General features: G+C 39.2%; 1 protein-coding gene across 2 annotated transcripts in view; it reads left to right on the top strand.

The window, feature by feature from the left end:
• Positions 1–13,507, top strand: part of arhgap10 (Rho GTPase activating protein 10) — a 72,827-nt gene that overhangs the window by 43,465 nt on the left and 15,855 nt on the right. For both annotated transcript variants that reach the window (XM_059342300.1, XM_059342308.1), the window contains exons 17-19: positions 1,961–2,066; positions 4,571–4,730; positions 7,208–7,349. In XM_059342300.1, the coding sequence (XP_059198283.1) occupies positions 1,961–2,066; positions 4,571–4,730; positions 7,208–7,349 (408 nt within the window). The remainder of the gene's footprint in view (positions 1–1,960; positions 2,067–4,570; positions 4,731–7,207; positions 7,350–13,507) is intronic.

A 13,507-nucleotide genomic window follows, 5' to 3' on the forward strand; every position in this document is an offset into this window, starting at 1 on the left:
TAGTCTGAAAGCTATTGGTCTGTGTGTCTTGAATGCTGATTAGGATATATCCGCATATGTCCTCATCTTCTGACTTTTAAACCACAGACTGAATAAAAGAAGTGGACGTAGCCTCCAGGTCTAAAAAAAGTGAAGCGAACGCGGAAGCTCCTGAAACCTTGCATGTCCAGGAGGGGGCGACTCTTCTCGTTGCACAAAAAAGTTGCATTGTATAGAAATCTATGAGAAAATGACCCTACTTCTCACTTGATTTATGACATTTTCCTAATGACTTTATGGTCTGAAACAGCAGCATGATAAACATTTTGTAAATGAAGGTCCCATTAAGAGTAAAAAAGATGATAAACCAGGGTCTGGTTTCAGGCGATGCTACCTTTTGATTGACAAGTCGCTACCAAGGAGACCTGTCAGTAAGGGTTAAGGCGTAGCAATACGTATCCATTGCGTTGTGTGCGTTTAAATACCCGCAAACTTGTTTTTGGTGAACCTCGAGTTATGTAAGCTGATTTTGTTAGAAGCGACAGTAGAGCTGGGTGGTTGTCAGTAAGCTCCACCTTTTATCCAAATATGATCATTTCTGGCTCCAAAATAACCTTGATAGCTGAAATGCGACACTCGATGCTTGAAAATATCTGAAAATATATGTCCACAAACCAGTGGGCGACGTCCTCTTCTTTTATACAGTGTAGGTTTTAAACACTTGACAGTTGTCTCTAAAAAGTGTAATGTTTCATGTTGTGTTTTTATGTCTTTCTTGGTTTTTAGAATTTGCACTCTCACCATCTGAGGAGACCCTGTTTTCATAAGAAATGTGAATATATTTGTTGTTAACGTCCACTGAATACAGTTTACCGACCAAAAAGCCTTTCGGCTGACTTTGACTTACATTTTTGACATTTCAGGCTGTTTTTACAACACTGTTTCTGACATTTATTAGCCATTGAAGAATCCCACGTGATCTTCATCTAATCTCTACCTGATTTTAACTTTCTGCTAAAAATGTGTGGCCACTTGAGCCACTAAAGGTTAAAGCTAAAAGGTTTAAAATGATAAATATGCTGTAATTTGCATGCCCTCAAACGGTCCAGTGAAGTGACCTTGAACAGCAAAAACACAGACTTTTTTTTTTTCGCCCACATGAAATCATTTATTTGGGGAATGTTTTTAAAGCAAGCCAAACTTGAATCTTATTACAACAAGTGCTATAATTGGATCAGGTTGACATTTTTATCAGGCGCTCGCAATGCCCTCATAACGAGGGGGAAAAAATGGATTAGCAACGAATATTTTTTTGATGGATGACAGCATCCATAAGCAGCTTTTTCCATGTTTAAATCCTTGTCGTTCCCATAGTAATGATGTTTTGTGTGTCTGTGTATGTGTGTGTGTGTTTGTGTGTGTGTGTGGGCGGTCAGATGCCCATGTGTGAGGAAATGTTTAAGAGATGATCTGGGGGGTTTTAACACAACCCTTTTATACGGTAGCGACAGTAACGTAAAGCTATCTCCTTCGCCAGCATAGTGGTCCCTGCTGCCAAATTCTGGGAGGCTTCAGACCATATATCACTTTCACACCTCTTCTTCACTTATTTAAACCGAAATGTATCATCCTCTAGTCCTAGTCTTGAGGTGATAGCCTCTGATCACTGTGTCCTTAAAGGTTCGGTAACTTTTGCTGCATTTATCGTTTTCCAGAATGTATCCGAATAGATTTTTAGGACTTTCGAGGTAATAGAAGATGTAATTATTCTGCTGAATTACCTATTTATTTGGTCTTTCTGTACCTTAAACTCCAATAATGAATGGATCAAATCAGCAGTTTTGTAGTGTATCATCATCTCTTTATTTGCTAATGTTGTACAGTATTTGACCGCAGCAGTGTTGGCTCTTTGCCACCTGAGGAGAACAGTGAAATCCTTGTAGTTTAATGTCAGTGCATGGCTGCTTCTGCGTTTGAACAGAGGGCGGTAGTCCAGAGTCTCGCATCCAAGCCATCCACTGCCTGGTCCACAAACTACCGGAGAGGAATCGACAAGTCCTCGGGCTGCTTATGAAGCATCTGGCCAAGTGAGTGTTCATAGTTCCTTGGTCATAGTTCACCCAATCTCCACCCCCTCTCTCTCTCAGTTCTCTCTTTCTGCGCTTCCTGTCTGTCTCCTCATTCTCACTCCACATGCTTTTTCTCTCTCTCTCTCTCTCTCTCTCTCTCTCTCTCCCTCACTCCCACTCTCTTCACTCCCCCTTCCCTGCTGTCACTCCATCTCCTCTCTGTCTACTCTGTGACTGCTGGGTAAGAAAATTGATGCCGCTAGCATCTTAAAATTCTGTTTTGCCTTTTTCTTGGGTCATTTTAAGATTATTAAAAGTTATTTGGGGGACGATTGTGCAGCCCTACCGTTCCTGTTCAGCATGCCGTTGTGCAGCACACTGGTGAAGTGAAATGAAATGGACCTCTCAAATTAAGCCCTCTCTTGAGATTACTCTATACACCCCTGGATAGACCACTATTGTGCATCACTCCATTTGTGAGATTAGATAGGAAGAAAGATTTAAGAAATAATGTTAGCTAACATTACAAGGTTTTACCTCAGCAAGCTTTTTATAAACTAAATATGAGCAAATTGAAGATAAAGTAAATAATCCCTCTTCCCTGAGGCAGTGAAAGTCTGGTGGATCTTATTTCATAGAAACCCGCTGCAGAATCAGGCTCTGGTAAAAAGGCAGCGCTATTGAAATTGAATTTGGATTATCCAGCGTGAAATTCTCCAGACTGGAGAGACTCGAATATTTTTCTGAAGTTGGCGTGTGTGCATGTCCTGCAGGGGAAAGAAGCAAAGCCAGAATTTCACACTCCTATCTGAAATGGTTTCAGAGATGTTATAAATGTGAGTTGTCACCAATGTTTTTGTCTTCAAAGGCATCCTTTGAAGCTATTTAAACTGTCTCTCTGCAGATGGATTGCATATCATCATATTTTGAGTGTGAAATCTCTTCACCTGTCCGTATAACTTTTTTCCTTAAATTAAGGTTTTTTCCTCACTTTTTTTGACCTCCTAAGATTAAGTTTCATCGACTGAAGGTCTGATTCAGAAAAATTTTAATAAAACTTGTCATTCTTCCACGTCAAATGTCATTATAATCAGAATAGCCACAGCCAGAAGTATTCACGTGTGTGTTAAAAGTGTACATGCTGAAATCTCTAATTATTGATTCAATGTTATATTCACAGTAGGGAACTATAAGTGCCAAACTGTACATGCAGGAAAACGTAATGTTTGGATTGACAAGTATTAGCTTGAATTTTCTGCAGATTACTTTTGTGGCCAAAATTTAAAATATCATAAGACGTGCTAAAATCCTGGTGGATTTTGGCAATCCTGGTGGATTTTAGTCGTCATTTGATCTCAAAGTGCAGTGGCTGTTTTATGCATTCATGGTTTTCAGCTCCTCTGTGATGTGATTGACAAAACTCTGGATCATCAACAAAATCAAGAAAACTAAGAAACAATTCACTGAAATAAAAAGATCAAGAAAACGTTCAAAATAATCCCAAAAGATGACAACATCTCTCACTGTATTTCTTGAGCCATTTTGGACCTTTAAAAATCTTTCTCATTGTGAAACTGTGCATTATGTGAAGAAACAATACATAGTTGAGTGATTCTTGCAGTGCTTTTTAGCAGAGGACTGAAACAAAGACCACCTCTCTCACACCATAAGAGCTGTTAACATTTTATGAAATGAAACATTGACATTCAGGGAAAAAGAACAGAGGAGCAACTTTGCAAAGCATATATATTTATATTCAATGAGCATGGCTATTGTTTAAGCTGTTATCTCCCATCCAAACTGATCAGAGACGAGATGCTGCCAGACCTTGTGGCTTACTACATCTGCTTAACAGTTTGCATGCAGGAAACCAGTACTATATATCAACATTTACCACCGTTTGTCTTCATTTTATTGTTTAGTTTGCTGTTTTTCTTTGTTTGTATTTAATCAACCCCTCTTTTCTGTCAAGTGTTCAGTGATCCCTTGTTAAATCTTTACCAGGACATAAAAAACTAGAAGGGCAGTTGGAGAGGGCAGACCTCCACCAAAAGGCCAAATGCAGTATCTTGCAATGTTAAAGGGAAACTATGCAGATTTTCTGCCGACTCTGTGTCATTTCAATGTGGGTAGTTTATGCAGATGAATGATGTTTTGGTTCCATCCTGGTTGCCAAAGCCTGAACCTCCCCATTCATAGCTTCATCCGGCAGACTTTTGCCACCAAATGAGTGGGGATTCCCAAAAATATTGTGTATCCACCCAGTGATGAAGATCTGTTCCAAAATGAACCCATACTACACCCTTCCACCAAGTTTCATGAAAATTGGGCCAGTATGTTTTCAGTTATCCTGCTGACAAACAGACAAACATATCAAACCGAAAATATGACCTAATAGGACTGAGGTACTGAGGTAGATCTAGTGGCTATTGATTCTCATTTTAGTACGGTTTTATTCTGCCTAAAAAAAGTCATATCGGTGAAGGTAAAATGTGTATAATGTAAGTTGTTGTCTTCCTCAGTGTTGCAGCTCACAGTAAACAGAATCTGATGACCGTGGCCAACCTGGGCGTGGTGTTTGGCCCCACATTAATGAGACCACAGGAGGAGACTGTCGCTGCCATCATGGATCTCAAGTTCCAGAACATCGTTGTGGAGATCCTCATTGAACACCATGAAAAGGTAACACTCTTGATCAGGGTTTTTCCAGACACACAGTGCACTTTCAACTGTGCTATCATAAAGTAATGCACTTGAAACTGAACACTTCCCAAAAACTGGAAGCATCTACTCGTAGCAGTAAATCTTCCAGTGGATTTCATTAGTACCATGTCTATAAGACCAGATAAAAACGCTTTTTATTGCATTTTGTTCTATTTTCTCCCAAAATGTCTGTTTTTGATTGGTCAAATCTTTACTGCACCGACTGCACTTTTATGATTCACTGCACTGCAACATTTAGTGTATAATTGTGTTTCCACTTGTCATCCAGGACTGTATTTACTAAAAGCTAGGCAGCCGAGGCAACATAAGGTATAATGATAACACCAAATCAAATCTGAATCAGGTGACACACAGCAGCTTTGTGTTTATCTACCTGGGTGGCGTGTAATTACTTGATACTGAAGGATAATAAAATGTGCAAGCGAAGCAAGCAAAAGATCTAATGTTTGGCAGTCCTGGTCTCTGGGCACAGGGCGCTTTCTTACTATTGTTTGGAAGTTTTTATTTCTTCCTTAAGTTTCGATTTGGCAGTTTCTATTGGCAGAGAAGTGCACATGCTGTACTATACAACACCTGACACTAGAATTTCATTTGGGTGGGGTGAGAGTCCCAGTTAGGGTAGAGATGAAGCTCTTCTTTTCTGTACTTTAGCTCCTGTTTGTTAAGGCTGTTTACACTTGTGTATACTCGCTTCAAAATCTCACCTAATCCACCTTAAATTCAGCTTTTGAGAGCAAATGTTCTAGCAATGAAAATGCATCATATTGGTGCTTACTTAGTGTTCTGCTTGGACATCTGTATGTCTTGCTTGCTCAGAGAATGAGCAGAAATATAGTGCTCAGATAATGAGACATATACCAAGTTTAAGTTAAACCCTTCACCCAGTTATTAAGGCACAGAGGAACTGGACATAAGTTTAATATCCAGAATCTTTTATTCGGCCAATAGGGGGAGCCCCAAGTGCTCATACCAAGATTGAACACATTTTACTCACACACACTTACACATTTTCAGTAGGTTGATTATTCTGTAGATCATCATATACATTTTGTTATATTTGCAAAGTCCTTTGCCTGCCAAACTACATTTATTTTGCTTATGAGTTATTTCATAACCTGTAGTTCATGGGATCATGTAATCTCCTCAGAATGTCATTAATCGGTGTCAATCCTCAAAGGGGGATAATTGTCTGTGTCAAAAGAGAAAAAGGTTTGAGATTAGTTTTTTAATCCGTTTGGAGCAGCACTGCACTCATAGCATAGAATCAGATGAAACCGGGAGCTTTTACGGATCCTCCCCCCACCCTCCAGCTTCATTAAGTAGAAGATGATGTGTGTTGTGAATAATAGCTCCACCCAAACTCACAAATCTAAAGTGAGGTGTGAGCGAATATAGAGGCCTGGTGAAAACCAGCGGGGTATACAAACGTGCTAAAACAAAACCAGCAACACAGTGCATGCTGCTAGTCTCTCCTAGTGAGACGACTCCGAGGTATCCAACACCGTCCAGGTGATAAAGGATGTAGTGTTAGAATGCAGCAAGAGCATTTTGGAAAGTACAGCGTGTTAGAGCAGGGGAAAAGTTGAGCAGACAGACAGACAGGCATTAACTTCCCTCACAGCTTAGTCCCACTCCAGACTGTTGATACCCCCAGATACCAACAGTAGACTCTGTTTTACATTCACCTCCATCTGCAGAGAGAGGCGAGAGGGAGAGAGGGAGGCAGCAGAAACTCTCAGCCATATCAGATTTCTCACTTTTTCTATCTGCCTTTCTCCGACAAACTTTCTCTCTCATGCCCCCCTCCTCCGTGTCTGCCTCTCCCGTTCACACTCACTTTCTCTGCCACTTTCTCTCTCTTCCCTACCTCCCTCCTCTCCTCGTCTGTGATCCTTTCTGAGGCTCTGCAGAGACTTCCTCTCCTCTGCAGCCCCTATTCTCTTTTAAGTCTACATCTGAAGTTTATATGTAAACACGGCCCGGTGTAAACAGGCTGCGCCAGTTGGCCGGCACTCCTCGAGTCCAAACCCTGTTTATTTTACTCTGCACTCTTTCAGAGAGTGGGTCAATTTCTCTTGAGGAGAAATGTCACCTTAACTTAGACCCAGATTTCTGGACGGGGATGTGATTGCGTTGCATGTGGAGCTGCTCTTGTTTATTTTGGCACAAACAAAATCTTCTCACATGCAGTTTTAGGGTGCAATCAATGAGCTGCTCAGCTCTCCCTAGGAGCACATGCTGTGGCTGCAAATGGCCTTTTCCATTCATCTACCACTACATAAAGCCAGTGAGTTTGAAAACCCGTTCACTAATAGAGGTCAGTTGAGGACATGCTGCTGCTGTTGCTGCTGCTGGTGCTGCTTAACTCTCTCTGAGTATCTGCACTGTGCTTTTAGTCTTCCTAGAGACTTACTGTATTCACATTGTGCATTCAGATCTTTGCAGATGCTCCGGAGTCATGCCCTCTTTCACCTGCTGCCCCAGTATTCTCTGCTCCCACAAGGCAGTCCAAGAAGCTGAGTCGACAGAATCGGCCCCTGGCTGTCTACAATCCACAAGCCCTAGACATTCAGAATGGTAAGAAACGTACACATGTGCACCTGCATATTTTCACACCTCTGAATACATTAAGCCAAGACTTATAAGATCATTATAGGATTGTTTAAAGATCATTATACAATCATACAGAATTAGCATGATTATATAAACCTTAGCAATAAGGCTTTTTAGATGGGAACTACCTTAGTGATCCAGAAGGTATGCGTTCATATATTATTTTATTCATGTACGGAGCCCAACAGGTATCGGGGGGTAAATTTGTTTGATAATCTGTGCGTGCTTATTAGTATTTCATTTCTTAAATGAAGCTGTGATGTGCTCAAATGTTGAAAAATTTTATCCTGTATAAAACATATCATAAAAAGTCAAAGATAGCAATGTTATCTGACTTTATATTAGCCTGTTAATCAATACAAATTGCCATTTTTTGCTTCATTATTTCATCCTGACATTGTCTTCCTCTTTGCAGATTCTTGATAGAAACGGTTTTATTTGCCCTTAGCAATCGTTTGCGAGAAACATATCCTTCCCACAGATGTCATTATCAGTTGAAACGAAAGCTGCATTAAAAATGGCTAGGAGCAATTAGTGTATTTTTTTCCATAAAGATCAAAGTAATGTGTGGATTTTTTTTGGAGTTATTTTTACTGTAATTGTATGTCATCCACACTATTTTGTTTTGCCGCATGTTGTCCATCATCTTCACAAGAACGTGATGGCTCAGGAACACCTTGAGGGAATTTCTTCAAATTTGGCACAAACTGTTCTGAATCTTGTGGTCAAAGGTCACTCTAGCCTCACAAAACAGATTTTTGTCATATATAAATAATGAATTCAGACAAAATACACCGACTTTTTATTTATACAACTTTTATAACATTCCCTTCAATATGCAGTGGCTTGCAAAAGTATTCATCCCCCTTGGATGTTTCACCCTTTTGTTGCTTTTACACATGAAATCATGGTCGATATAATTTTAAGAACCTTTTTTAAAAAGAATTTGCAAAAAAAAAACCCTCTTTAACATCAAAGTGAAAAAAGATTTTTACAAAATAGTATAAATTAATTAAAAATCTATAAGGTAAAATAAATGATTGCTTAAGTATTCATACCCTTTAAAGTAACTGACCTAATTCAACAGAGTTCCAGCTAGTTGATGCAGCAGTGTCACAGTTAGTGAAATGGAGATCACCTGAGTACAGTTGATGTGTGTCAAGTGATTATAGTATAAAAATATGTGTGTCTTGGAGGTCCAATCTCTGGTTCATCACTATTCCTGCTACAGTTGCAACATGCAGACAAAAGAACACTCCTAGCAACTCAGAGAAAAGATCATTGAAAAGTATAAGTCAAGAGATGGATACAAAGAAATTTAAACTCACTGGACATCCCACAGAGTTCAGTTAAACCATCATTAAGGAATGGAAGGAGTATCACACTTGTCTGCCTAGAGCTGGTCGACCTCACAATCTGAGTAAACGGACAAGAAGAAGACTGGCCCTACAGCCTTCCAGGACCTGCTGCTGAGACGTGTCCCCACAGCATGATGCTGCCACCACCATGCTTCGCACTGGAGATGGTCCATTGTGGTGATGTGCAGTGTTTGGTGTTTGCCAAACATAGTGTCTAGTCTGATAGACAAAAAGGTCAGTTTTTGTCTCATAAGACCGTAGAACCTTCTTCCAATTGTCTTCCAAGTCTCCCACATGCGTTTGGGCGAATTCCAGGTGAGATTTGATGAGCTTTTTCTCTCTCGCACAGCTCCGACTGGTGAAGAACCAGGCAACAGTTGTTGTATGTGCAGTCTCTCCTATCTCAGCCACCAAAGCTTATAGCTCCTGCAGAGTGGCCCTAGGTGTCTTGGTGGCCTCCCTCTCCAGTCTTCTTCTTGTCCGATTACTCAGATTGTGAGGTCGACCAGCTCTAGGCAGATTTAAACAAGTGCCATACTGCTTCCATTCCTTAATGATGGCTTAACTGAACTCTGTGGGATGTCCAGTGAGCTGGACATTTCTTTGTAGCCATCTCCTGACTTCTACTTTTCAATGATCTTTTCTCTGAGTTGCTAGGAGTGTTCTTTTGTCTGCATGTTGCAACTTCAGCAGGAATAGTGATGAACCAGAGACTGGACCTCCCAGACACATGTTTTTATACTATAATCACTTGACACACATCAACTGTACTCAAGTGATCTCCATTTCACTAACTGAGACTCTGCTGCATCAACTAGCTGGACCTCTGTTGAATTAGGTCAGTTAAAGTCACTAAAGGGTATGAATACTTATGCAATCATTTATTTTACCTTATATATTTTTAACAAATTTATACTATTTTGTAAAAATCTTTTTTCACTTTGATATTAAAGATGTTTTTTTTGCAAATTCTTTTTAAAAAGGCCAAATTATATCAACCATGATTTCAAGTGTAAAAGCAACAAAAGGGTGAAACATCCAAGGGGGATGAATACTTTTGCAAGCCAATGTATATATATCATATATCTCTGACTGGTTGGCAGAGGCATACAACCACCAGATGGTAGTTCTAGTTTATGGATGACCAACCATGATTGCAAAGAGGTTGGGACGCTGTGTAAAACGTTAATAAAAAACAAATTCTGAATTGTGAGTGTATATTTCATCGGTTTGAACATTAACTTCTAACAACCCACCTGCCCGGGATAGGGAAGGGGTCAGAATTAGACCTAAAAGAAAGTTTAAACCAAAGCTCATAACAAAAGAACTATAAGACCAAAATGCAGAAGCTTCATTCGAAAGTTAACATCCTTCTAAATTCTAATTGTGCTTGTTTAGCATGTGGCTAAAACACAACTGAAACTACATCAATTAAAATACAAAACGTTTTTGATCTAGCTCTACCTCTAACCGATGGTGGGCAGGTGGGTTTTAAGATGTTAAATATATTGGCCCTCATTTATCAAACGAACGTACGACAGAAAGTGAGCGTAAGTGGGCGTACGATCATTTCTACGCAAGGCTCGGCATTTATCAATATGGACGTGAGCGGAGGGTACGATCAGATCTCAGTCTGCTCTCAGCTCGTGTACGCAAATTTGAGTCAGCATGAAGTCCACACGTCTGAGTCGGAGAATTGATCTTAGACTATAGTATCAATGCCTGGAGGTGATAAAACTCTGTGGTGTTTTGATTTTTAATAGTGACAAAGCAAAACATGTTTAGGCTACATCATTTATCATTAAAACATAATTTAAAATAAATACACCCTGCGACCATGAAATTCTTTAATCAGAATACTAGCCGAGGATATTAAATGTTGTTATTTACCGTTATCCAGCTGGACACCGGAGCGTCAGCGTCTCCTTCACCAGCGGTTCTGACCCAATAGAAACATTTCCAATCATCGCTGCTACACGCTCCTCTGACTGGGACATAATTCTTAGTAAATGTAAGGAGATTAATAATATCTCTCCATCATAATAATAACAACAATATTTGGATATTATATAGATTATTAGGCTTTATATATCACAATGTAGCCTATAAATGAATTACTCAAACCTCACCGGGAGTTTAATGGTCTGCTACTACTCTGCTGACAGCACCACTGATTTCCTTCTTTTCACTTTTTATGCTGCCAAACAAAACCAGTTTGTTCTGTTGCAGCTGTTGGACGTCAGCGTTTCACTTTCTGACTCTGAGAAATTCCTCTTCTTTTGGAAATAAAACTTACTTTAAAACATTGTTTACCTCCTGGCTACAACCAAAAAACTGTGAAAACATTTAAGTCTGTGCTCCAAATATCAAATATTCACTGAACTTGTTTGAGTTTATAATTATAAGTACTTTTATATCATAAACCTCCGTTGCTGCGTATTTCTGTAATATGTCTATTTCGCTCCTGTTGTTATTTGTAATGGTGCACTTTGCTAATAAAGGTGACTTTAGGGGGGGAAATCCTCTTTTTGACCGTATTGCGCACTTCGGTGTCGTAAACTCTCGAATCGAACCATCTGATCCAGGTATATATTAGGGCGTGACATTTAAATGACGCTTGTTTCGAGCCGCCACATTTATCAACAGCCGATCATTCTTATGCTGTGATTGGTGAGATACGATTGTTTGATAAATCACACGTGAACCCTGTCGTAAGACGAAATATACGCTCAGATCTGCGCTCGTTTCTACGCTCGTTTCTACGCTCGTTTCTACGCTCGTTTCTATGCTCGTTTCTATGCTCGTTTCTACGCTCGTTTCTACGCTCGTTTGATAAATAAGGGCCATAGTCTTTGTACGGTTTTTAATTAAACATATGTCCCAAATTATTTGCAAATCATTGCATTCTCTTTTATTTACAATTTAGACAATGTCCCAACTTTTTTGAAATCAGACTTTTAGCTCGGTAGTGGTAGAGTTATGAAGCTAGCTAGTGAGATTTTCTTGAACCAGGCTAAATGTAATCTGTATTAACTCTCTCCAGCATGAAAACAAAACTTTATTTAAGGTGATGGACACGACATTCAGACCATATCTGGTTCAGAGTCTGCCTCCACATGGCTCATTCTCATTCCCATTCTCTGGCTGAAAGAGCAGCTCAGATTTTAATTACATTATAACACATAGAGGACTTCATTCTTTGCTCAGAATGATATTACTCCACTATAGCTTCACATAGAAATAGCTTTTTGCTGCAATATCAGTGTTTGAATATCATGTACAACATCTGTCTAACTGTAATGTATTCAACACAATTTCTTTATTCAAATTTCCCATGAACTGACAACTGTTTATTTTGCATAGTGTGTAATTCTGTCTGATAACATCTGTTTTGGGATACGAACAGTAGGAAGTCTAGCATTTTCAGATCTCACACACAGTGGTTGAGAGTATATTGAAAGCACAAATTTAGGGTAATTCAAGGGTATGAATTGCTAATTATTGTATTGTCAAATTGTTCATTTTAGGTCACAAACTAGAAAACTAATTAGACTCACTCATTATCAAAATACACTTAGTTTATGAGTCTTTGTTTAACCCTACACAGTTCAACAGCACCACAAACTACATCTTCCAAACCTATTTAAATTAATTAGATGAAATCAGCACTTCTCTGAAACAAAAACATGAACATTTCAATTGTCATTGAACACGCTGTTTTATTAGACTGTATTACTGTAGCTTTAGCTAGTTGTAACTTATAAACTGAGTGTATTTGCCCCTGATTCCTGCTGAGCTCTGAGTTCATTCGCATTCATTCACTCAGGATTAGCCTGTCTGTTCCCCAGTGACCATGAACCATAGTCGTGTCTACAGATGACACACTAAACTCAGATGCCTCCTCTGTGTGGAGAGATTTGCATCTATGACTCTATGTTCCCGTGTTTTTTCTTTGAAATGCTTGAGATTAACTTCAGATTCCTTGATGGAGTGGAAGACAATGATAGGGGTTCTCTCCTGTGCATCAGGTGAGATGATCACCTGACCAGATGGCAGAACAACAAATCAAACTTCAGCAATTTCTGACCCAGTGCCATTCAAATCCCTTCCCTTTCATTCAAAAAGAATCTAAATCTGCTTACCAGATTGCCTCTCTTTACCTCCCTCGCGGCAGCTTTTAGCATGGAGTATTTTAATATCGGGGATGAAAGGCGTAATCCTTTTTTAACCTTTGTGTCTTTTATATGAGTCCCACATAATGGTTTTAAAATAAGTTGTCTCTGCATTTGGCGGGGTAAAAGCAAATTTAAAAATGATAAAGTGGGAGAAGAGTTTTTATATATATATTGTGTGTATATAAATATATATATATATACATACATACATACCCCAGTATAAGGTACTGATCTTTAGTCAGTGTATTAGCTACAGTAGATGGAGATTGGCATGTCCCCAGTTTGGAGCAGCAGGCAGGAGTACCGACTAGGGATGAGCGTTTGGAAGAAACCTGCCAACTCGATTATCTATAACGTTAACGATCAATTAATCGATTAATCGCTGAATTCATACATGGGCAAAATAAAAGATATATATATACAATACTATGTAAAAGCCTGTTTTGATAACGGACGCTTTTATTTTGAAAACGGACGAAAAGAGACTTGATCATTCACTTACCACTACCTATTTCATCAACAGGGTATCTGAAATACACAGATGTAATGTGAATAAAAACTTTGCTAACCACGAATCAGATTGAAATAT

Source organism: Centropristis striata, chromosome 1 (assembly GCF_030273125.1).
Source record: "Centropristis striata isolate RG_2023a ecotype Rhode Island chromosome 1, C.striata_1.0, whole genome shotgun sequence".
Lineage (NCBI taxonomy): Eukaryota > Metazoa > Chordata > Actinopteri > Perciformes > Serranidae > Centropristis > Centropristis striata.